This window comes from Oryctolagus cuniculus, chromosome 8 (genome assembly GCF_051225735.1).
Source record: "Oryctolagus cuniculus isolate XC-2025 breed Fujian yellow rabbit chromosome 8, ASM5122573v1, whole genome shotgun sequence".
Lineage (NCBI taxonomy): Eukaryota > Metazoa > Chordata > Mammalia > Lagomorpha > Leporidae > Oryctolagus > Oryctolagus cuniculus.
The window spans coordinates 1,036,683-1,059,224 of NC_142874.1; the positions used below are offsets into that span (position 1 = coordinate 1,036,683).

The 22,542-nt window shown below is 39.7% G+C and overlaps 1 protein-coding gene across 1 annotated transcript; it reads left to right on the forward strand.

The window, feature by feature from the left end:
• The first annotated feature begins 12,397 nt into the window (after positions 1-12,397).
• On the forward strand, positions 12,398-18,781 carry LOC138843361 (uncharacterized). The gene is given in 5 exon segments (XM_089302992.1): positions 12,398-12,431; positions 15,829-17,325; positions 17,328-18,443; positions 18,611-18,683; positions 18,685-18,781. Coding segments are annotated over 5 exon segments (2,817 nt in total).
• The last annotated feature ends 3,761 nt before the right edge of the window (positions 18,782-22,542 follow it).

The window sequence follows — 22,542 nt, forward strand, 5'->3', positions numbered from 1 at the left end:
CAGGTTCAGAGGCCCAGGGATTTGGATCATCTTTTACTGCTTTCCCAGGCCATAGCAGAGAGCTGAGTCAGAAGTGGAGCAGCCAAGATTTTAGCCAGTGACCATATGGGATGCCGGCACTTCAGGCAGTGGCTTTACCCACTACACAACAGTGCTGGCCCCTCAGGCTAAATCTTACATGGATAATTTGGTATGGCCTGTGAATAATGGTATAGATACACAGATGGCCCTTGGGAGAAACATCCTTTACTTTAGAAACTACAGACCAGAAACAATCATGGGTGGAAACAGCTTCACAGACAAGAATCACATGCTGAATATGCAGCAGTAAGTCCCCAGGAAACTTTGGAAGGAGCAGCATTGCTACAGTGTATCTTAGCACAGAATGCTAAACTCAAAGGCCTCACCCATGCCTATGTCTAGGAGAAAGTAAGAGTCACAATTCACACTGACTTGAGTTAGGAAAGATGGATGTTGATGGTCTGAATATTGATTAAAGACATACTTTGCACCTTCCCTGGGTTCAAGAAAGATGGAAAAGGTATACAGAAATCTGTGTTACCCAAACTTTCTTTGTAGCTAGTCCATAGCTCTGTTCCATTCATATGAAAACTAGCTTTTCATCTTTGTTCTATAGATAAGACTGGAGAGTGTTTTTTTGCACATTAAATGCTGGAAAGTGTTTTCTTTTCTTTTTTTTTTTTTAAGGGAAAGGGTTTATTGGGGAACAACCTACAGACCAGAGTGAAGGGGCGGCGAAGGAAAAAAGGGAGGGAGACTGTATGAGAGAGAGACAGAGAGAAGAGCTAGCAAGGAGAGAAGATAAAGCAGAGAAGAGGAGAGAGGAGAGCAGAGCCAAGAGACCAGAGGAGGAGGCTGGAGAGAGGAACCAAGAGAGAGAGCAGGAGAGAAGGGGCAAGAGAGCACATGTTCAGGAACAGGCCCTTTTAAAACTTTGCCTGAGGACGGGCAGGGAAGCAGGAGCAGCCAATCCCATTAGAATGGGGGTGGAGCCTGGCTCAGGTAGCTGGGCCATGCAGCCAACTGTGCCAATTTCCTAACATTCCCCCATTTTGTTTTTTATAAAGCAAGGTTTGTATGAGATTACATTAGTCCCAAAAGTCCAAGAGGGGTAGAGAGATGATGATCTGTCTTTAGAGCTACTTCCTGCTGACATGGGGCGATGATGTTCTCCTCACTGACATGGGGTGATGTCTCAGGCCGCTGTCTCCTGTGTGGGGAGCCGAGTATATCCCTGTAGCAGCATTTGGTTGACTGCCTGGTTACTGAAGGCCTTCATTTGTCCCATTATAGCCTGCTGTAAACACTTAGACACTGTAGTATAGAAGACAGGGTGAGAATAGTAACCAATGATCTTAACAGTAGCATTAACCAGGTAATAAGGGATTTTATAGAGAGGAAATGGAGGGGGTCTCTGGACCCTTGTGGGTAAAGTTTGATGGATGTAGCTTAAAGCTGATTCCAGCCAAGACTGGGAGAAAGGCCACTAACTTTTGCAGGTAGTGGGATTTGTCTGTAGAGAAATTCTGAACAATCATACAACATTAAGTGGGGAAGAGGACCATCAGTACACACAGGTTGGGAGTAGAGCCATTGGTGGTAGAATAAAGGTTATGATTACAAAGGAATGAGGCCCAAGTGGGCTAGACGGGGTTTAGAACAAAGGACAGAATCATTAGAGGAGCTATGAAAGGTGCTGTCTAAGCTACAAATAAGTTTTCTGATTGAGAGGCAAAAAGAACCTGACAGAAGGGGCTTGATAATAATCAGGTGGGCTTTAAAGCCTTGTAAATTATGAGGCTCAGACTCATCTCTCTCTTCATATAGCCTACATCCTATGGGAGGTGTGAACCTCCTTGGGGAAGGCACCCTGTTGACTTCCATTACCTGCTGGCCTGGGAGGAGAGCTGGCCAGGTAAAGGCAAGTGGCAACTCCAACAGGAAATATACAGTTCTGCCTGCAGTGTTACTGACCCTACTTGGCCATTTCCTCAGTTGCAGTGGTCATTTTGAAAGCTGGGCTGAGTGAAGGGCTTTTCAGCTTAGAGCCAATAAGATCTGTGGCTCTGACCTGGGCATCCTTCGACTCCAGGGCAGGTCCATTTCCAGTGATCCAACTCTTGGCAGAGCTGCCAGGGCTCTTCGCAAGCTGACCTCTGCTGAAGCCCAGGCTTTCCACATTGAAAGCTACTGCAGTAGACTGGCCTGTTGGGTCTCCTTGAGGGCAGATCACTGTACAGAACAGCCATTAATAGTCCTGCCACCCATTGCTTCTGATGCCTAGCTTTCTTTTCCTCCTGGTTTTTGTTAAAGCAGACAGAGGATGCAAGTCAAGGGGGTGCTCAAGTCCCATCTCTAATCTTCAGTGGCCTAAACTAGAAGTCTGTAGTCACAGGCATGTTTTGTAGTAGCTTATGTTGAGGCAGGCAATGCCCATGAGGAAAACTATATCCTCACTTTAAAACCTTTTTTTTCCTTTGTTTTGAAAGGGAGATCTTTCCTGTTTACTGTTTACCTCGCTGATGGCGAAGTAAATCTAGCTAAGAAATTATAATTTAAGCTCTTATTTTGGCTTTGCTATTACAGAAATGTGTTAGCCATCTCTTTTATAAGATCTAAAATCAAATTTTGCATCTTGGAGATTTCTTTATAATAGAATTAGTTTCCTACATGAGGAGAGAATAGATAAATGAGAGAACAAGTTGGGCTTAGAATAGAGAAATGTGGGAGCAAGTGCCAGATCGCTTACTGACAATAGTAATATTACATGAAAGCTTAGAAAGCAGTTTTAACCATTAGATAACAACTTAAGAAAACATTACCAGAAGGCCCAATGCCTTCCATAAATATTAATACATATATTTGGAAACATCTCTTAAATATCTAACATGATGTAGCTTGTTTAACCAGCAAATTTCAGCACAAGCATATAAAATGTTTTTAGTTTCTTTCTATCAACAAGTTTAAAACATATGATACAGAGATTCAGGTCACATGAAGTAAAATATATCTTTGAATAATTTTAGCTATTTAAATTGAGCAATTTTTATCTATAAGTCAATTAAAACTCTTAATAAATTTTCCCATGTAGACATACAATATATATACACATACAACATAACAGATAGAACAATAAAACAGTTTAATAGGTTATTTAAAAATCTAACTCCTGTTTGTAAATTACCAATTGATTTGAATTACTTTTGTTTTAGTAACCTCAGCTAACCATACTTTCTCACAGTTGGTACCTTTAATATATTATTGGCTTCATCTGTTTACAGAGCCATCCCAAAGTACTGAATGCAATACATGTGGCTGGAAAAATTCCATCAGAACCTATAGGAGGACAGCTAAGGACAGAACCAACAATGCTTTAGTTTTATGAGCAACAAATCTGATATACAAAACTGTAGATGACAATATTTTAAGTTGCCATTTTAAAATTATAAACTCATTAACCAACAAGAGACATTTGCTTACTGCACACAGTATTTCTGAAAGCACCTGTAGGATTTTACAAAGTATTTAACCCTTTAGGCCTCTGGGGCTTTTTTACTAAGATAACTATCATGTCTAGTAACACAAGATCATTAAACTTTTTAATTTTGACACTTGTATTAGTGTCATTTTATATTATAGAAGCTTAAAATTTAGTACCACTTCACATCTTGACAGTACTTCTAATATAGTCCAAATAGCCTGATTAGTTGGTGTCTCTACAAGATGAGACATAGTCCTTTGATTTTTTCAGTTGGGCCCAAACTGGAAAAACCAAAGTCCAGAACTTACCGGAAATTTTAGAGTCCAAATTCTTTGAAATTTTGATTTTTGATTTTTTGAATGCCTGTCAAGAATGTCAAGAAGGCTCAAAATCCAAAATATCTGGTTGGAATAAGATTTAACATTATAGACCAAATTTGATCATTGTTACAAGGTAATTATTTAAATGTTTGAAAATAAGCACATATTTAAATAACCCATAGCTATTAATAAAAATCCAGCTGTTTTTAAACAATTAGAATTTAACAGACATTAAGAGAATATAACAGATTACTTTAACACATTGCTTTAACAGAGAATCAGATTTTAATTCTATGTCAAAGAGAAACAAATTAGTATACTTGTGATGTTTTTCATCTGCCAATGTCCTTGATTTAATTTTGAAATAACCCATAAAAAATTTTTAGAGTAAGATAAAGGCAACACATCAAATTTCAGCCTGAGTTACTTTAAACAGTGTTGAACTATTTTCACAGTTTATAAACTAACCTAAATAGTTTTTTATAGAATATAACATGTTGAGTATACAAAAGTTTTACCCAATTTAAATTAGCAGTTACACCTAAATGACTTAGGATGATGATATATTTTTATCTGAATTTAATTGAAATTAAAATTGCATTCATCTAAAACAAGTACTAATTACCAATTGCTGTTTTATTGAGTATGGATTACCCGGAAACCTGTTAAAATAAATTGCAAAAGAAGTTCAGCATTTTATAAAGCAATAGTTTCAAAGGTAGTGGTATTTCTAAATTTAAAGAAAAATTAGTTACAGTGAGCCAGATCCATGCTGGAAACCTGATTTTCCTATCTGCATGATGAAACAAAGAGCCATCAGATGAGTGGGATACCTAATTTGTTTCTCAATAAGCAGGGAGTCCAAAAGGATGGGACTACTATTCCCTTGCTATTCTTATGGTAAGACTGGGACAAGAGAGGGACAAAAGACCAGTTGAAAACCATGGATATCATTCCCAAACGGATAAGACAGAGATAGTAGACTTTGGGCTCTGAGATAAAGAATTCCTAGGTGGGAGGGGGAGATACAGTGAGTGGGGGTAGGAGCTAGGGAGGAAGTACATGCGGGCATGAGAGTGGCTTTGAGGAATAGTTGAGCCAGGGGCTTCAGGTAGGACAGAAAAGGTTGACACCACCCCCTGGAATTCGGCAGGAGGGGGAAGGTGAGGACACAGCCAAGGCCGGAGCCAATGTTGGATTCTGCTGTGTGGGAGATAATGGCATCAGAACTTCAGCCAATGAGGCCTCAGGAGGTGGCTGAGCTGGTGCCTGTAGATTGGAGCAATAAGGAAGTTCATCTGCAGGATAACAGGATTGGGGCAGAAGAAAGGATTTTTTGCTCAGGCCTCTGCCCCCTAGTGCGAATCTTGGAGACCAGAAGTACACAGGGGAGGTTTAGTTTGAAGATAGGAAAAGGTTTGAACATATGGAATCCCCTTCCATTTTCCCGAACACTCATGGAAATGATGAAGATGTTATCAGGGTCAAACTACTCCGACTTCCGATCCCTCAGGGCCAAATGCGCCATCATAGAGAGGCCGCTTTTGAGGGCTGGGGCCAATTTGAGAGGGACCATATTACTTAAAAGGCAACCAAGAGGAGAATCAGATGGAACGCGGGAGGAGGAATTTCCCATGGCGACTCAGTAGGTCAGATTGGTGGACAGCAAGCATCCTTGAAGTCCTGGCCATCTGACTAGGAGAGAAATGGGAGCAATAGGCGGGGTCATCACCCAAGCGCCCACTGGAGCCCAGGGCCTGGCCTGAAAAGAGGTGAACAGAGGTGGAGTTGTCACTCACACCCACTGTTGCCTGGACAAAGTGTCTGTAGAGGCTAAAGGCCTTAAGTAGGAGAGGTGGCTAGAGTCCAGTGCTATGACCTTTATGAGAGTAGTCAGGCGAGTATCTGACAGTAGACCACCACTCAAATAGCAGTCGCCATGAGGAATTTTCGTCCCACATCTTACCTCAAAATTTGGAAGGCCGATGTGTGGATGGAGGTCGCGGAGCATTCGGTGGCTTGGAAAGAGTTCCAGAGATGTGCTTCATGACCGGCAAAAATCCAGGACCCCAGAGCACTGGGGGACGCTGGATTACCAATAGGAGGCTATCCAAGTCATGGCACCAATGTTATATCTTAATGTTAGCCGTCACAAAGCACACCAGACACCGGAGTAAGGGAAAGGGTTTATTGGGGAACAACCTACAGGCCAGAGTGAAGGGGCGGCAAAGGAAAAAAGGGAGGGAGGCACAGGCAGTCAAAGCCAAAATCAACTATTGGGATTGCATCAAATTGAGAAGTTTCTGTACTGCAAAAGAAACAGTCAGGAGAGTGAAGAGACAACCGACAGAATGGGAAAAAATATTTGCAAACTATGCAACAGATAAAGGGTTAATGACCAGAATCTACAAAGAGATCAAGAAACTCCACAAAAACAAAACAAACAACCCACTTAAGAGATGGGCCAAGGACTTCAATAGACATTTTTCAAAAGAGGAAATCCAAATGGCCAACAGGCACATGAAAAAATGTTCAAGGTCACTAGCAATCAGGGAAATGCAAATCAAAACCACAATGAGGTTTCACCTCACCCCGGTTAGAATGGCTCACATACAGAAATCTACCAACAACAGATGCTGGCGAGGATGTGGGGAAAAAGGGACACTAACCCACTGTTGGTGGGAATGCAAACTGGTCAAGCCACTGTGGAAATCAGTCTGGAGATTCCTCAGAAACCTGAAGATAACCCTACCATTCGACCCAGCCATCCCACTCCTTGGAATTTACCCAAAGGTCTTTAAATTGACAAACAAAAAAGAGGTCTGCACCCTAATGTTTATCGCAGCACAATTCACAATAGCCAAGACCTGGAACCAACCTAAATGCCCATCAACGGTAGACTGGATAAAGAAATTATGGGATATGTATTCTTTAGAATACTATACCGCAGTAAGAAACAACGAAATGCAGTCATTTGCAACAAAATGGAGGAATCTGGAACACATCATGCTGAGTGAAGTAAGCCAGTCCCAAAGGGACAAATACCATATGTTCTCCCTGATCGGTGACAACTGACTGAACACTAAAAAGGAAACACCTGAAGTGAAATGGACACTATGAGAAATGGTGACTTGATCAGCATAGCCCTGACTGTTAATGGACAACTTAATACATTATCCCTCTTAGTATTTTTTTTTTGTCTGTTCTACTTAATATGACTGGTTTAATTCTGTAATTAATACACAGTTATTCTTAAGTGTTAAAATTTAGCTGAAATGTGATCCCTGTTAAACATAAGAGTGGGAATAAGAGAGGGAAGAGATGTATAATTTGGGGCATGCTCGGGCTGACTTTCCCCAATTGGTAGAGTTGGAAACATACCAGGGAATTCCAGTTCAATCCCATCAAGGTGGCATGTGCCAATGCCATCTCACTATTCCAAGTGATCAATTTCAGTTCACAATTGATCATAATGAAAGGACTAAGAGTCAAAGGGATCACATAAACAAGTCTAGTACCTGCTAACACTAACCGATAGAATAAATAAAGGGGAGAGTGATCCAACATGGGAAGTGAGATACTCAGCAGACTCATAGAATGGCGGATGTCCCAAATAGCACTCTGGCCTCAGAATCAGCCCTAAAGGCACTTGGATCTGGCTGAAAAGCCCATGAGAGTAGTTCAGGCATGGAAAGCCAAGACACTCTGGCAAAAAGATCTCTGTGAGTGAGATCCCAGTGGAAAGAACAGGTCTTCAAAGAGGGAGGTGCCTTTCTCTGAAGGGAGGAGAGAACCTCCACTTTGACTATGACCTTGTCTAAACAAGATAAGATTCGGAGAATCAAGGGGCTTCCATAGCCTTGGAAACTCATGACTGGTGCATAGGGAGATTACTGATGCCATAAACAGGAGTGTCAATTGGTAAAGTCAACAACAGGAGTCACAGGAGTCACTGTGCACTTACTCCTCATGTAGGATCTCTGTCCATAATGTGCTGTACATTGAGGCTTAATGCTATAACGAGTACTCAAACAATATATTTCACTTTGTGTTTATATGGGGGTGCAAACTGTTGAAATCTTTACTTAATGTACACTAAACTGATCTTCTGTAAAAAAAAAAAAAAAAGAAAGTAACTATCAATTCCCAACTTGACTCTCACTGGGATTAAACATGACAATAGGTCTGATCTGATTTCATCATCATTTAAAAAAAATCATCTATTATTTTTCACTTTATGTCTCTGTGTGGGAGCAAACTGTTGAAATCCTTACTTAATGTATACTAAGCTGATCTTCTGTATATTAATATAATCGAAAATGAATCTTGATGTGAATGGAAGGGGAGAGGGAGTGGGAAAGGGGAGGGTTGTGGGTGGGGGGGATGGTATGGGGGGGGAAGCCATTGTAATCCATGAGTTGTACTTTGGAAATTTATATTCATTAAATAAAAGATAAAAAAAAGATTTATTTATTTATTTATTTGAAAGAGTTACACACAGGGAGAGGGAGAGGCAGAGAGAGAGAGAGAGTTCTTCCATCTGCTGGTTCACTCCCCAGTTGGCTGCAATGGCCAGAGTTGTGCCAATCCAAAGCCAGGATCCAGGAGCTTCTTCTGGGTCTTCCACATGGGTACAGGGGCCCAAGGACTTGGGCCATCTTCTACTGCTTTCCCAGGCCATAGAAGAAAGCTGGATCAGAAGTGGGGCAGCTGGGAATCAAACCAATGCCTATATGGGATGCCAGTCTGCAGGTGGCAGTTTTACCTGCTAGGCCACAGTGCCAGCCCCAATCCAGGGTTTTGTGAAGGGATGAATACAGGGAAAGGTGCTACTTGGAATCATTACTGGTAAAGTGCACTGCATTAAATATATACTCTGTGTATTTGTTAACTTTCTTTAGTATAAACTTTAATAACAACATAATGTTTATCTCTGATAACCTTATTCATTTGAACACTCAACATTTCTTTTTACTTTTACATTTTTATTTTACAAAATTTGTGGATAATGCTTTCGTTAAACCAATTATAACTTCTGTTTAATCTCTGACACTTAATATAGGTGGGTGCATTTTCCTATGCATTTCTATTTTTACAGGTTTATTCCTCCACAGTGAAGCTGATGTTTTCTTGGTTAATGTATTTATTATTCTATATTCATTCTATTATATCCTTTTTTTCCCCACTGTTCAGTGCAGAAGGAAACCAGAGTTGTTTTTTTTTATGATTTCATTTATTTATTGAAAGAGTTGCAGAGAGAGAAAGTCTTCTATCTGCTGGCTCACCCTCCAAATTACTGGAAAGGCTGGAGCTCAGCCAATCCAAAGCCAAGACCCAAGAGCTTCTGGGTCTCCCATGCAGGTGCAGTGGCTGCAGGACTTGGACCATGTTCCACTGCTTTCTCATGACATAGCAGAAAGCTAGATTGTATGTTGAGCAGGCAGGACTCGAACCAGAACCCATATGGAATGCTGGCACTGAAGGCAGCAGCTTTACCCATTATGCCACAGCATTGGCCTCCAGAGTTTTCTTTGAACTTCTGCCATTCACCTTCTCTCCCAGGTATGATTCTGGGTCCTCCACATGTTTCTAAGAGGAAAGAAAATTAATATATCACCTGTAAGTGGTTTTTTCTTTTGTTTTTAATTATTGCCCAGTTTGTCAGTACTCATTTTAGGTGTTTAATGCTAGTTTATTTATTTATTTTTTAATTTTTTAAATTTATTTGAAAGTCAGAGTTACAGAGAGGCAGAGGAAGAGAGAGAGTCTTCCATCTGCTGGTTCACTCCTCAGTTTGCCACAATGGCCGGAGTTACACAGATCCAAAGCTAGAAGTGAAGAGTTTCTTCTGGGTCTCCCACATGGATTCAGGTGCCCAAGGACTTAGGCCATCTTTTACTGAATTCCCAGGACCTTGGCAGAGAGCTGGATTGGAAGTGAAGCCACTGGGACTTGAACTGGCACCAATATGGGATGCCAGCACTGAAGGCAGTGGCTTTACCTGCTAGCCACAGTGCCAGTCCCAGTATACTAGTTAATTAAAATGGAAAATATGGGGCCAGCTCTGTGGCTCAGTGGGTTAATGCCCTGGTCTAAAGCATCGACATCCCATATGGGCACCGGTTTGAGACCCGGCTGTTCCACTTCTGCTCCAGCTCTCTACTATGGCCTGGGAAAGCAGTGGAAGATGGCCCAGGTCCTCGGGCCCCTGAACCCATGTGGGAGACCCAGAAGAAGCTCCTGGTTCCTGGCTTCAGATTGGTGCAGTTCCAGCCATTGCAGCCAATTGGGGACTGAACCAGCAGATGGAAGACCTCTCTCTCTCTGCCTCTCTTCTCTCTGTGTAACTCTGACTTTCAAATAAATAAATAAATCTTTAAAACATTTTAAAATAGAAAAATAAACATAAAATTTGTTCCCACAGAATATACAGAAATGAATTATGAATTTGGCATGATTATGAAACATTACTGTCATCTATAATAATGCAATTTGGTCTCTTTCTGTTGCTATAGCAAAATATATATTTGTTACATGAATTGAGTTGAAACTAAGCACAATATGCTACATTTTTGGGGTCATGTCTGAAACAGTCTACACATAGATGATGTACTGAACAGTGTTTTAGTGCTACCTTTGAAGTAAACACTTAGCATTCTGTAAGAGGAAGAGTTACCTAGTGCTAGAACACCAATCAGTTAAGTTTGTTTTCAAATTGTTAGAGTGATGGAGTTCTTAATACCTTTGAGAAGCTGAATTGGATTCTGGAATAGGATAAGGAATGTGTGAAGAAAAGAATCTACTGGAGGCTCATTTATTTTTTAAGATTATTTATTTGAAAGGTGGACTTGCAGAGATTGGGAGAGACAGGGAGACAGAAGGATATATCTTCTATCTACTGTTCATTCCCCAAATGCCCACAATGGCTGGGACTGGGCCAGGCCAAAGCCAGGAGCCTGGGACTCCATGGGTCTCCCACATTGGTGGAAGGGTCCAAATACTCAGGCCATTTTCACTGCTCTTTCAATCAGATTAGCAGGGAACTAGATTGGAAGTGGAGCAGCAAGGACTCAAGTCCTCTGTTTACATGGGATGCCAGCATTGATGGTGGAGGCTTAGCCTACTGGATCACAATTCTGATGACTATTGCAGGTTCTGAAGCAAATCTCTAAGCATTTTTCTCAGTGAGTCACAAATGCAGATTGTACTGCAGACATTCCCAGGTTCTCTTTTTGGGCAAATAATTCCATTGCTTTCACTTTAATTATGTATAATGTTATTTCAAATGTTTATCATTTGAATGTTTTGGGCAAGTATTTCCATTGCTTTCACTTTAATTAGGTATAATGTTATTTCAATTGTTTATCAGTAGAATAATCATAGATAAGGGCAAAAGCTAATTTGTATTCTTTGTCTTACCTGTATTTTCTCTCTTACTTAAAAATATTTATTAGCTTGATAGAGAAAAACTTGATGGACTGAGAGAGAGAGAGCTTTGACACATTAATTCACTTCCTAGATAACCATACCAAACAGGTGGGGCAGGACTGAAGCCAGGATTGAGGAATGGAATCTAGGCCTCCTTCATTGGTGACATCACCATTGCTTCCCCAGGTTTGCATTAACTGGGAGCTAGAAACTAGAGCTGGCAATGGAAATCATAGACACTCTGAGGTGGCATCATAAACAACAGTACGCTAAATGTCTGCCCTGTCTTTTAATATATTTTTTTCTCTGACATTTTGGAATTGATATGCATGGTGTTTTCCTGGAAATTGTTTTCTGTTAATTCCCATCGTAGTTTCATTGATGGTTTCTTGCCTTTTTTTCTCAATGCTTCTACATACTTCTCCTTAACATTGCCCAGTCAAGAGTCAGTATTGCCCCTCTTCTAGCCTGCTGTGCAATTCCCCTTGAATGATGTGGCCTTTGTGATTTGAACCTGCTGTTTCCCTTCAGCTTGGGCATTTCTCACAGCCTGTAGATCATGGGTTTGACTCTGTTGAATGCTCTGTGTGGCTTTCTAAACACTAACAAGTCTAATGTGAAACCTTAGCCTTCCTTTTTTCCTTCATATCCATACACAACTGTCAGTGTTTATTTTGTGACAGAGTTAACATGTTGACTTGAAGTGTATTATTATAGGTGATGACAGCATTTGAAGACCTGGCTGTGTACTTTACGTGGGAGGAATGGCAGAAAATGAACAATGCTCAGAAAATCCTGTACAGAGATGTGATGCTGGAGACCTACAGTAACCTGTTCTCCTTGGGTGAGTGACACCCATCACACACCCAGTGATAACGTTTTCTTGCTATTTGACAAATAAGGGAACACTTTATAATGTTTAATATTGGGCAGGATTAGAATGTGAGTCCATGAATAATCTGAATATCTACCATCTAACAAAAGATTCAAATTGGAACATTTGTTGCATGGCTCCTGAACCAAGCTGTAGTCCTTTAAATAACCCAAGATAGTGATTTCACAAAGTCTTACTTTGTTTCCATTAATAGGGCACTGCATTACCAAGCCTGATTTGATCTTCAAGTTGGAGTGAGGAGAAGAGCCATGGATGGTGGACGAATGCTTGAATGAGAGCCTTTCAGGTCAGTCTGCACATAACAGACAGGGAGGCCAAGCCAGAGTGTGCAGATGTTGACTGGTGTTCTTTCCATGAATTTTTCTTAAGCCTTACTCCTGATGATAGCTGGTTTTGTGCATCAGACACAGGCATTTAGATATACCACTATCTTTCTAACTTTTGTTCTTAGTGAAGATGTTCTTTGATTAAAAAAAAAATCCAGTCATTTTCTGATGTTACTAAGGCTTTTATCTAGGTTTGATACATTCCCCCAATTCTAACTTGTCCTTCTCTACATGTTCATACCTTTTCCTTCATGCACTTATTAGTTCCTTAGTGCTTGTTAATTAGGCAACATACAGAAACTTATTTTTTTAAGATTAATTTTTTTTTTGACAGGCAGAGTGGACAGTGAGAGACAGAGGTAGGGAGAAAAGTCTTCCTTTTGCCATTGGCTCACCTTCCAATGGCCACCATGGCCAGTGTGCTGTGGCTGGCACACTGTGCTGATCCAAAGCCAGGAGCCAGGTGCTTCTCCTGGTCTCCCATGCAGGTTCAGAGCCCAAGGACCTGGGCCATCCTCCACTGTACTCCTGGGCCACAGCAGAGAGCTGGCCTGGAAGAGGGGTGACCGGGACAAAATCTGGCACCCTGACCAGGACTAGAACCTGGTGTGCCAGTGCTGTAGGTAGAGGATTAGCCTATTGAGCCGCCACACCAGCCTGTTTCTGTTTTTTTTTTTTTTAAAGATTTATTTATTTATTTGAAAGTCAGAGAGAGAGAAGAAGGAGAGGCTGAGAGAGAGGTCTTCCATCCACTGATTCACTTCCCAACTGGCTGTCATGGCTGGAGCTGTACTGATCTGAAGCTAGGAGCCAGAAGCTTCTTCTAGGTCTCCCATATGGGTACAGGGGTCCAAGGACTTGGGCCATCTTCTACTGCTTTCCCAGGCCATAGCAGAGTGCTGGATCAGAAGTGGAGCAGCTAGGACTTAAACTGGTGCCCATAAGTGATGTTGGCACTGCAGGTGGTGGCTTTACCTGCTATGCCACAATGCCAGCCCCCAGAAACTTATTTCTAACTCATTGTTTGAATTCCTTGTCATGATTTTGCCCAGGCATAGAACTTGCTCAGGACTGAATCAATAAATGTGAACTCTCTCTTTCTTAGTCTCTTTCTTTTTTTTTCCTCTGTGCCTCTCAAACAAGTAAGAAAATTATAGTCTGTTGGAAACATTTGAGGAGTGAGCCTACAGTTGGCAAACCTCTTTTTCAGTCTGTCTTTATCTCTCATTCTGTCTCTCTGACTCTCAAGTAAGTAAATAAGTAAATGCTAAAAGATGGTCATGTGGCTGGTGCTGTGGCACAGTGAATTAACACCCTAGCCTGAAGCACCAGCATCCCATATGGGCACCAGTTCAGGACCCAGTTGATCCACTTTCGATCTAGCTCTTGGCTATGGCCTGGGAAAGCAGTAGACGTCCTTGGACCCTTGCACCTGAGGGAGACCCAGAAGCAGCTCCTGGCTCCTGGCTTCAGATCAGCACAGTTCTGGCCGTTGTGGCCAATTGGGGAGTGAACCATTGGATCAAGACCTTACTCTCTCTTTGCCTGTCCTCTCTCTGTGTAACTCTGACTTTCAAATAAATAAATAAATCTTTAAAAATAAAAGATGGTCATGAGTAAGCCCCTGTGCTGTGACATCAGAAATTATGAAGCTAGGAATGACACTGTGGTGCAGTGGGTTAAAGCTCCAGCCTGCAACACTAGCATTGCATATGGGTGCCAGTTCCAGTCCCAGCTAGTCCTCCTCTAACCCAGCTCTCTGCTAATGCACCTGAGAAAAGAGCAGAGGTTGGCCCAAGTCTTTGGCCTCCTGTACCCGTGTGGGAGACAAGAAAGACACTCCTGGCTCCTAACTTCATTTTGGCCCAGCATTGGTTGTTGTGCCCATATGGGGACTGAACCAGCAGATGGAAGACTTCTCTCTATCTCTCTCTCTATAATTCTAGCTTTCAAATAAATAAAGTAAATCTTTGAAAAAAAGAAATCATAAACTAAGCATAAACTTATAAAACATGAAAATAAATGATCCTAGACTCACCAAGAAAGTAATGAGATTTTGAGACCCAAGGTCAAGTAGCCTTGTGGGATTATGTTGAGTGGCTCAGATTTCTTGAAGGGTGGAGTTTGAAGTATGATTTCTCTCTTATTTTTCAGTATCATTGAGAAATAAGCAAATAAAAAGATAAGAAAAGCATAGGAAATGAAGCTTTCAGTGAAAATAGGAGGCAACTGATCAAAAGCCTCCAGAAATTCAAATTATCACACAGGAATGCTTCTAGAAAGAATTTAGAGGAGGTAACCAGCACTGATGATTTCAGAATGAGTTAGAAAACACTTTTCAAAGAGGATGAGCACATCCCGGTTTGCAGAAACAAATTCTTCAAACTGATTGGGAGTGTTTAACTAAAGTCATATATTGGGAATTTTCTGTTCCTGTTGTACTTCTGAGAAGCTGAAGGTGTTGGGTGTCCTTAGAAATTTGGGGAAGCTGTCATAGAGTAGAGACAAAGTAGTTTTTCATTTGAAAAATCCCACAAATGATGTTTACCTAGGAAGACTGAGCATGAGACACTCAGACATTCAAATCATACTCTTTAAATGTTGTCCTGCTTGAAGTACAGGCACATTTCACTCTTCTCCACCTGCAAGTAAATGATCAGTGAAACTTTTTCATGTTTATGGTTGAGATATCAGAGAAGCAAAAAGCACACAATTTTTATAAAAATAAACTGGAGAAAAAGCACAGGGAAAAAATGGTTGCTAGGTAGTGGGTGAATATTTTTATTAAGTATTTGTCCATTCTTTAAAATATTTTATAGTTATTTCATCTTTGTGAAAGGCAGAGTGATAGTGAGAGAAGAGAGAGAGAGAAAGAGGTTCTCTATTAGCTCACTTCCCAGATGCCTGCAACACTTAGGTCTAAATAGTCTGAAGCCAAAGCTCTAGAATTCCTCTAGTCTTCCCTGGTTTCTCACAGGTTCCCAGGCACATGAACCATTATTTGGTTCCTTCCAGTTTACATAGGCAGAGAGCTGTACTAAAAGCAGAGTAGCCAGGGCTCAAACTGACACTGTTTTGAGATGCAGGCATCCCACACACCATAGCACAAATGTCATTCTACCATCCTTGACAATTTCCCATAGTAAAAAGGATCATGTTTGAACATTGGGAAACCTCATGGTATATTAATGTATTAAGGAGAAAAACCATATAATGGTCACAAATAAGTACCTCATACTGATTTTGTGAAAATCTTATGCCACTTGTATAACAAGTAACTTCATTCCCTTTACATGAGTATGCCAGGAGAAACAGTTACATGTGATTCAGTGACATGATTGCTTTTTCTCATTTCAGTGGTCATGAAAAGGGATGACCTGATTAGGATCAACCAGCAAAGTCAGGACAAAAATCTGAATCAGGATTTTATGAAAAATAACAAGACATCAGCTCTCAAGAGAATAGAATTAAGAAAAACACTTAGTTTAAATTCAATCCATGTTCCAACACTGATTATTAAAGAGGGAATCTATTCAGGACTGAAGCCTGAGGAATGCAATAAATGTCACACTGTGTATCCCCCCAGTGGGCCTGATCAACTACAGGCTGGAGAGAAATTTGATAACACTAAGATACCTGGAAAATCTCTCCAGTTCTGTGAGCCTCTTAGTCAGCATGACAAGATTCACATCATGAAGCAGCCATTTGGACCCACTGGACAAGCAACAGTCTTCACAAGAAAGATGTTCTGTAAATCTGAGAGGGTTCATATGGCAGAAAACTGTAATAAATCAACTGTCACTTTTGGAAAAGCAACGCAAATAGAAAAAGCTATCCATGACAATTCTAGCCTCAATATGCATCAACAAACTCACACAAGAAAGAAATTTTATAAGTACATTATGTATGTTGAACCTGTCATTCACCAGTCACATCTTGCAATAAATCAGAGACTAAATACAAGGGAAAAACTTTACACGTGTAAACCTTGTGGAAAATCACTCAGTTTTAATTCACCTTCTGAATGTAATGACTGTGGAAAAGCCTTTGGACAAAAGTCAGTCCTCAGGAAACAACACAAAATTCACACAGGGGAGAAACCTCATGAATGAAATGACTGTGGAAAAGCCTTTGGACGAAAGTCAGACCTCATCATGCATCAGCGAATTCACACAGGGGAGAAACCTCATAAATGTAATGACTGTGGAAAAGCCTTTGGACAAAAGTCAGAACTCATCATACACCAGCGAATTCACACAGGGGAGAAACCTCATAAATGTAATGACTGTGGAAAAGCCTTTGGACAAAAGTCAGAACTCATCATACACCAGCGAATTCACACAGGGGAGAAACCTCATAAATGTAATGACTGTGGAAAAGCCTTTACACAAAAGTCAAACATCCTCTTACATCAGCGAATTCACACAGGAGAGAAACCTCATAAATGTAATGACTGCGGAAAAGCCTTTCGAACAAAGTCAGAGCTCATCATACACCAGCAAATTCATACAGCGGAGAAACCTCATAAATGTAATGACTGTGGAAAAGCCTTTCGAACAAACTCAGACCTAATCATACACCAGCAAATTCACACAGGGGAGAAACCTCATGAATGTAGTGACTGTGGAAAAGCCTTTACACAAAAGTCATACCTCATAAACCATCAGCAAATTCACACTGGAGAGAAACCTCATAAATGCCTTCAATGTGGAAAAGGCTTTCTGTTGAAGTCAGACCTCATAGTACACCAGCGAATTCACACAGGAGAGAAACCTCATAAATGCAATGACTGTGGAAAAGCCTTCAGACGAAAGTCACATCTCATCGTACACCAGAGAATTCACACAGGGGAAAACCTCATAAATGTAATGACTGTGGAAAAGCCTTCAGATGAAAGTCACATCTCATCGTACACCAGAGAATTCACACAGGGGAGAAACCTCATAAATGTAATGACTGTGGAAAAGCCTTCAGACGAAAGTCAGAACTCATCAGACACCAGAGAATTCACACAGGGGAGAAACCTCATAAATGTAATGACTGTGGAAAAGCCTTCAGACGAAAGTCAGAACTCATCATACACCATCAAATTCACACAGGGGAGAAACCTCATAAATGTAATGACTGTGGAAAAGCCTTTACTCAAAAGTCACACCTCATAATACACCAGAGAATTCACACAGGGGAGAAACCTCATAAATGTAATGACTGTGGAAAAGCCTTCAGACGAAAGTCAGAACTCATCATACACCATCAAATTCACACAGGGGAGAAACCTCATAAATGTAATGACTGTGGAAAAGCCTTTACTCAAAAGTCACACCTCATCATACACCAGAGAATTCACACAGGGGAGAAACCTCATAAATGTAATGACTGTGGAAAAGCCTTCAGACGAAAGTCAGAACTTATCATACACCATCAAATTCACACCGGAGAGAAACCTCATAAATGTAATGACTGTGGAAAAGCCTTTGGACAAAAGTCAGAACTCATCATACACCAGCGAATTCACACAGGGGAGAAACCTCATAAATGTAATGACTGCAGAAAAGCCTTTACACAAAATTCAAACCTCCTCTTACTTCAGCGAATTCACACAGGGGAGAAACCTCATAAATGCAATGACTGTGGAAAAGCCTTTAGATGAAATTCAGACCTCATCATACACCAGCAAATTCACACAGGAGAGAAACCTCATGAATGTAATTACTGTGGAAAAGCCTTTGGACAAAAGTCAAACCTCATCATACACCAGCGAATTCACACAGGGCAGAAACCTCATAAATGTAATGACTGTGGAAAAGCCTTTGGACGAAAGTCAGACCTCATCATGCATCAGCAAATTCACACAGGGGAGAAACCTCATAAATGTAATGACTGTGGAAAAGCCTTCGGACGAAAGTCAGACCTCATCATGCATCAGAGAATTCACACAGGGCAGAAACCTTATGAATGTAATGACTGGAAAAGCCTCTGGATGAAAGTGACACTTCATCATACACCAGCGAATTCACACAGGGGAGAAACCTCATGAATGTAATGACTGTGGAAAAGCCTTTAGACAAATACAAACCTGATATCCCAACAGAGAATTCACACAGAGTAGAAAACTCTTGATTGTAATAACTGTGGAAAGCATTTAGCCATAATTCGACCTTCATCATGCATCAGAGAATTCACACAGGGCAGAAACCTTATGAATGTAATGACTGGAAAAGCCTTTGGACAAAAGTTAAACCTCATAATGCACCAGAGAATTCACACAGTATTGATACTTCATGAGTGTAATCACTGTGGAAAAACTTAAGTTCCAACTCCGAATGCATCAGAGGATTCACCTAGGGAAATAACCTTATAAACGTAATGACTTCAGAAAAGCCTTTTTCTATAAGTTATACTCATCAAAACAATTCACACAGGGCAGAAACCTTGTGAATCTAGTAAGTGTGGAAAAGCCTTTATAAATCATATGTTATCAATCATAGTTCATTACATTCTTTTACACTTTCAAGGACACTTTTTTATAGCTTCTTTATATTTCGAGAATCAAAATTGTCACTCTCTTTAAAATTTCCATGCATTGGATCAAGACAATTTTATCTTGGTTTTACAATTACTGAATTCAATGGCATAAGCTTTATTTGATTTAAGAGAGCACACATTTTCTGTATTTAAATGTGTGTTTTGGGCTATTTTTATTAATATCTCTTACATCTCCTTGTAACCTTATTCCTGCTTCTACTAAATTTACCATTTGTACACACAACTGTCAATATATTGAAATGAAAACATTTCTCTATTTTTCATGTTGATTCAAATTTATCATTACCACCTCAATCAATAATAACCTAATTTGTGCCAATTCTAGTGCAGGGAACTTCAGGCTACCATGATTTACTTTAACATTGTAAGGCCATCAAATTCTGGAAGATGTCCAAATTTTATTTTCACAGTATATGAGAACAATTTAGGGCCAGTTCCATTACTCATTAGCAGGAGATTTCATTCTTAGCCTTACAGACATCCATGGAACTTGAAATTAACCTTTAATTATGAAAATTTAAGTAAATTTTTAAATTCACTGGAGTCACTCTTTTGCACAAATATTTTATTCTAGGCCAATCCTAGCTCAGTGAATCTGTGGCCATGGTGATTTCACTTTTACTGTAAGATCATCATCACCCCCAACATTCTGTAAGTTGCTCTGGAAACTGTCAGGTACACAGTGTCTCAGGGCCATTTTAGCCAAGGTAATAATTCTTTCTCCTCAATGTAATATATATATATATATGAATATATGTAACATATATAAAATACATATATTTTATACCTAGATAAATTTGCCTCTGTGTGTCTAGATACTAGTATATTTCCTGAAAATTATGCGGGAAAATAGTGGGATCTGAATGTGATTTTTATCCCAGAATTATGTATGTTTATTTAATTTTAGAGGTTGGTAGACTTGGAGATACAGAGAAACAGAGATTATGAGCTACAACTTGGTGGCTTACTCTTCATTCTTGTAATGATCAGAAACTGGATTATTACAGAAATCTGAGCTATTTTCTGATGATAAATACATTATAAAAATTTCAAAATGTTGCTATCTATATATTTATATTACAAATTATATATATGTACATTTATATTGTAATGTCATAAATTAAACACATATATATATTATATAAACACCTTTAAAATTCTCCTTGTTATTGGTATATTTTTTTTGAATTTTAAATATTTACTTCCTTTTAAAATTTTATTTAATATGTTTGATATTTCATATATACAGACTAATGAATGTAAGTGACACTTCCCCTGATACCCTCCCTCCCACACACACTCCAACCCTTTCTCCTCTTCCTTCTCACATTCCCACTTAACTTTTACAAAATCTGTTTTCAGTTTACTTAATGATTGTATAGTTTACCCTACACTAAGTAAGAGTTCAACGGGTCAGCAAATAGTATGAAGAAAAAAAAAATAAATTAAAAAAAATCACTTCCTCAATGGAAGAGACAAGGGCTCTAAACAATCATCAAATCTCAAAATGTGTATCTAACTCCAATACATTACATTTTAGGTACTCTATTAACTACCTCAGATCAGGGAAAACATGATATCTGTCTTTCAGGGACTCGTTTATTTTACTAAGTATAATGGCTTCCAGTTTCATCTATCTTGTTGCAAAAGACAGGGTTTCTTTTTCTTTCTTTCTTTTTTAGTAACTGAGTAGTACGCCATAGTGTGTATATACCATAATTTTCTTATCAAGTCAACAATTGATTGATATCTGGATTGTTCCCAGATCTCAGCTATTGTGAATTGTGCTGCGATGAACATGGGGTTATAGATAACTCTTGCATATGCTAATTTCTTTTGGTTTGGGTAAATTCCAAGAAGTGGGATGGCTGGATCAAATGGTAGGTCTATAATCAGATTTGTAAGATAGCTCCATACGGTCTTTCACAGTGGCTTGCACCAGTTTACATTCCCACCAACAGTGGACCAGGGTAACTTTTTTCCACATCCTCATCAGTTTTGTCATTTGTTGATTTCTTCCTTTTTTTTTTTTTTTTTGACATCAGAGTTAGGCAGTGAGAGAGAGAGAGACAGAGAGAGTCTTCCTTCCATTGGTTCACCCCCCAAATGGCCCCTACGGCTGGTGCGCTGCAGCCAGCATGCTGCGCTGATCTGAAACCAGGAGCCAGGTGCTTCCTCCTGGTCTCCCATGTGGGTGGTATTCTTTCTTCCCTAGTTCTGACTCTTGAAACTGTTCCAAATTATGGGATTTGATTCAATGCACCAGGTCTTAAAGTTAAGGTTTTATTTCTGACTTTTGAACAACCAAAGAGACAGATTTTGTGTTATTTTAAAGTAATCTATTATGTTCTCTTAATGCCTCTTAAGTTCTAATTGTTTAAAACAACTTTTTTAAAGGAGTTATGATTTGATCAAATCTGGTCTATACTCTGTCATGATGTTAAAGGATCTTATTTCAACCAGATATTTTAAGCCTTCTTGTCATCTTTTACAGGCATTCAAAAAAATCAAAGTTCCAAAGAATTTGGACTTTGATATTTCCAGTTAGGTTCCTGGAAATGTCAAAGGATATATGTTTCTCATCTTGGAGAGACACCAGCTAATCAATCAGGCTATTTTGGTTATATAACAGGTATTGTTAAAATGTGAAGTCATGCTAAATTTTAAGTTTCAATAATATAAAATGCCACTGATACAAATGTCTGAAAGTTAAAAAGTCTAATGATCTTGTGTTACTAGACATGATGGTTATCTTAATAAAAAAGGCCCAGAGGCATAAAAGAATTAAATGTTTTGTAAAATCTTACAGGTGCTTTTGAAAATACTGTGTAAAGTAAGCAAATACCTCTTGTTGGTTAATGAGTTTATCATTTTAAACATAGATTTTTTTAACTTTTATTTAATGAATATAGATTTCCAAAATACAGCTTATGGACTACATTGAATTCCCCCACCCCCGATGACTTCCTTCCCACCCACAACCCTCCCCTTTCCCACTCTCTCTCCCCTTCCATTCATATCAAGATTCATTTTCAATGTTCTATATATACAGAAGATCAGTTTAGTATACATTAAGTAAAGATTTCAACAGTTTGCACCCACATAGAAACACAAAGTGAAAAATACTGTTTGAGTACTCATTATAGCATTAAATCTCAATGTACAACACAATAAGGACAGAGATCCTACATGAGGATTAAGTGCACAGTGACTCCTGTTGTTGACTTTACAAAATGACACTCCGTTTATGGCATCAGTAATCTCCCTATGTTCTAGTCATGAGTTTCCAAGGCTATGGAAGCCTTTTGAGTTCTCCGACTCTTATTTGGACAAGGTCATCGTCAAAGTGGAGGTTCTCTTCTCCCTTCAGAGAAAGGTACCTCATTCTTTGAAGACCTGTTCTTTCCACTGGGATCTCACTCACAGAGATCTTTTGTCAGAGTGTCTTGGCTTTCCATGCCTGAACTACTCTCATGGGCTTCTCAGCTGGATCCGAATGCCCTAAGGCTGATTCAGAGGCCAGAG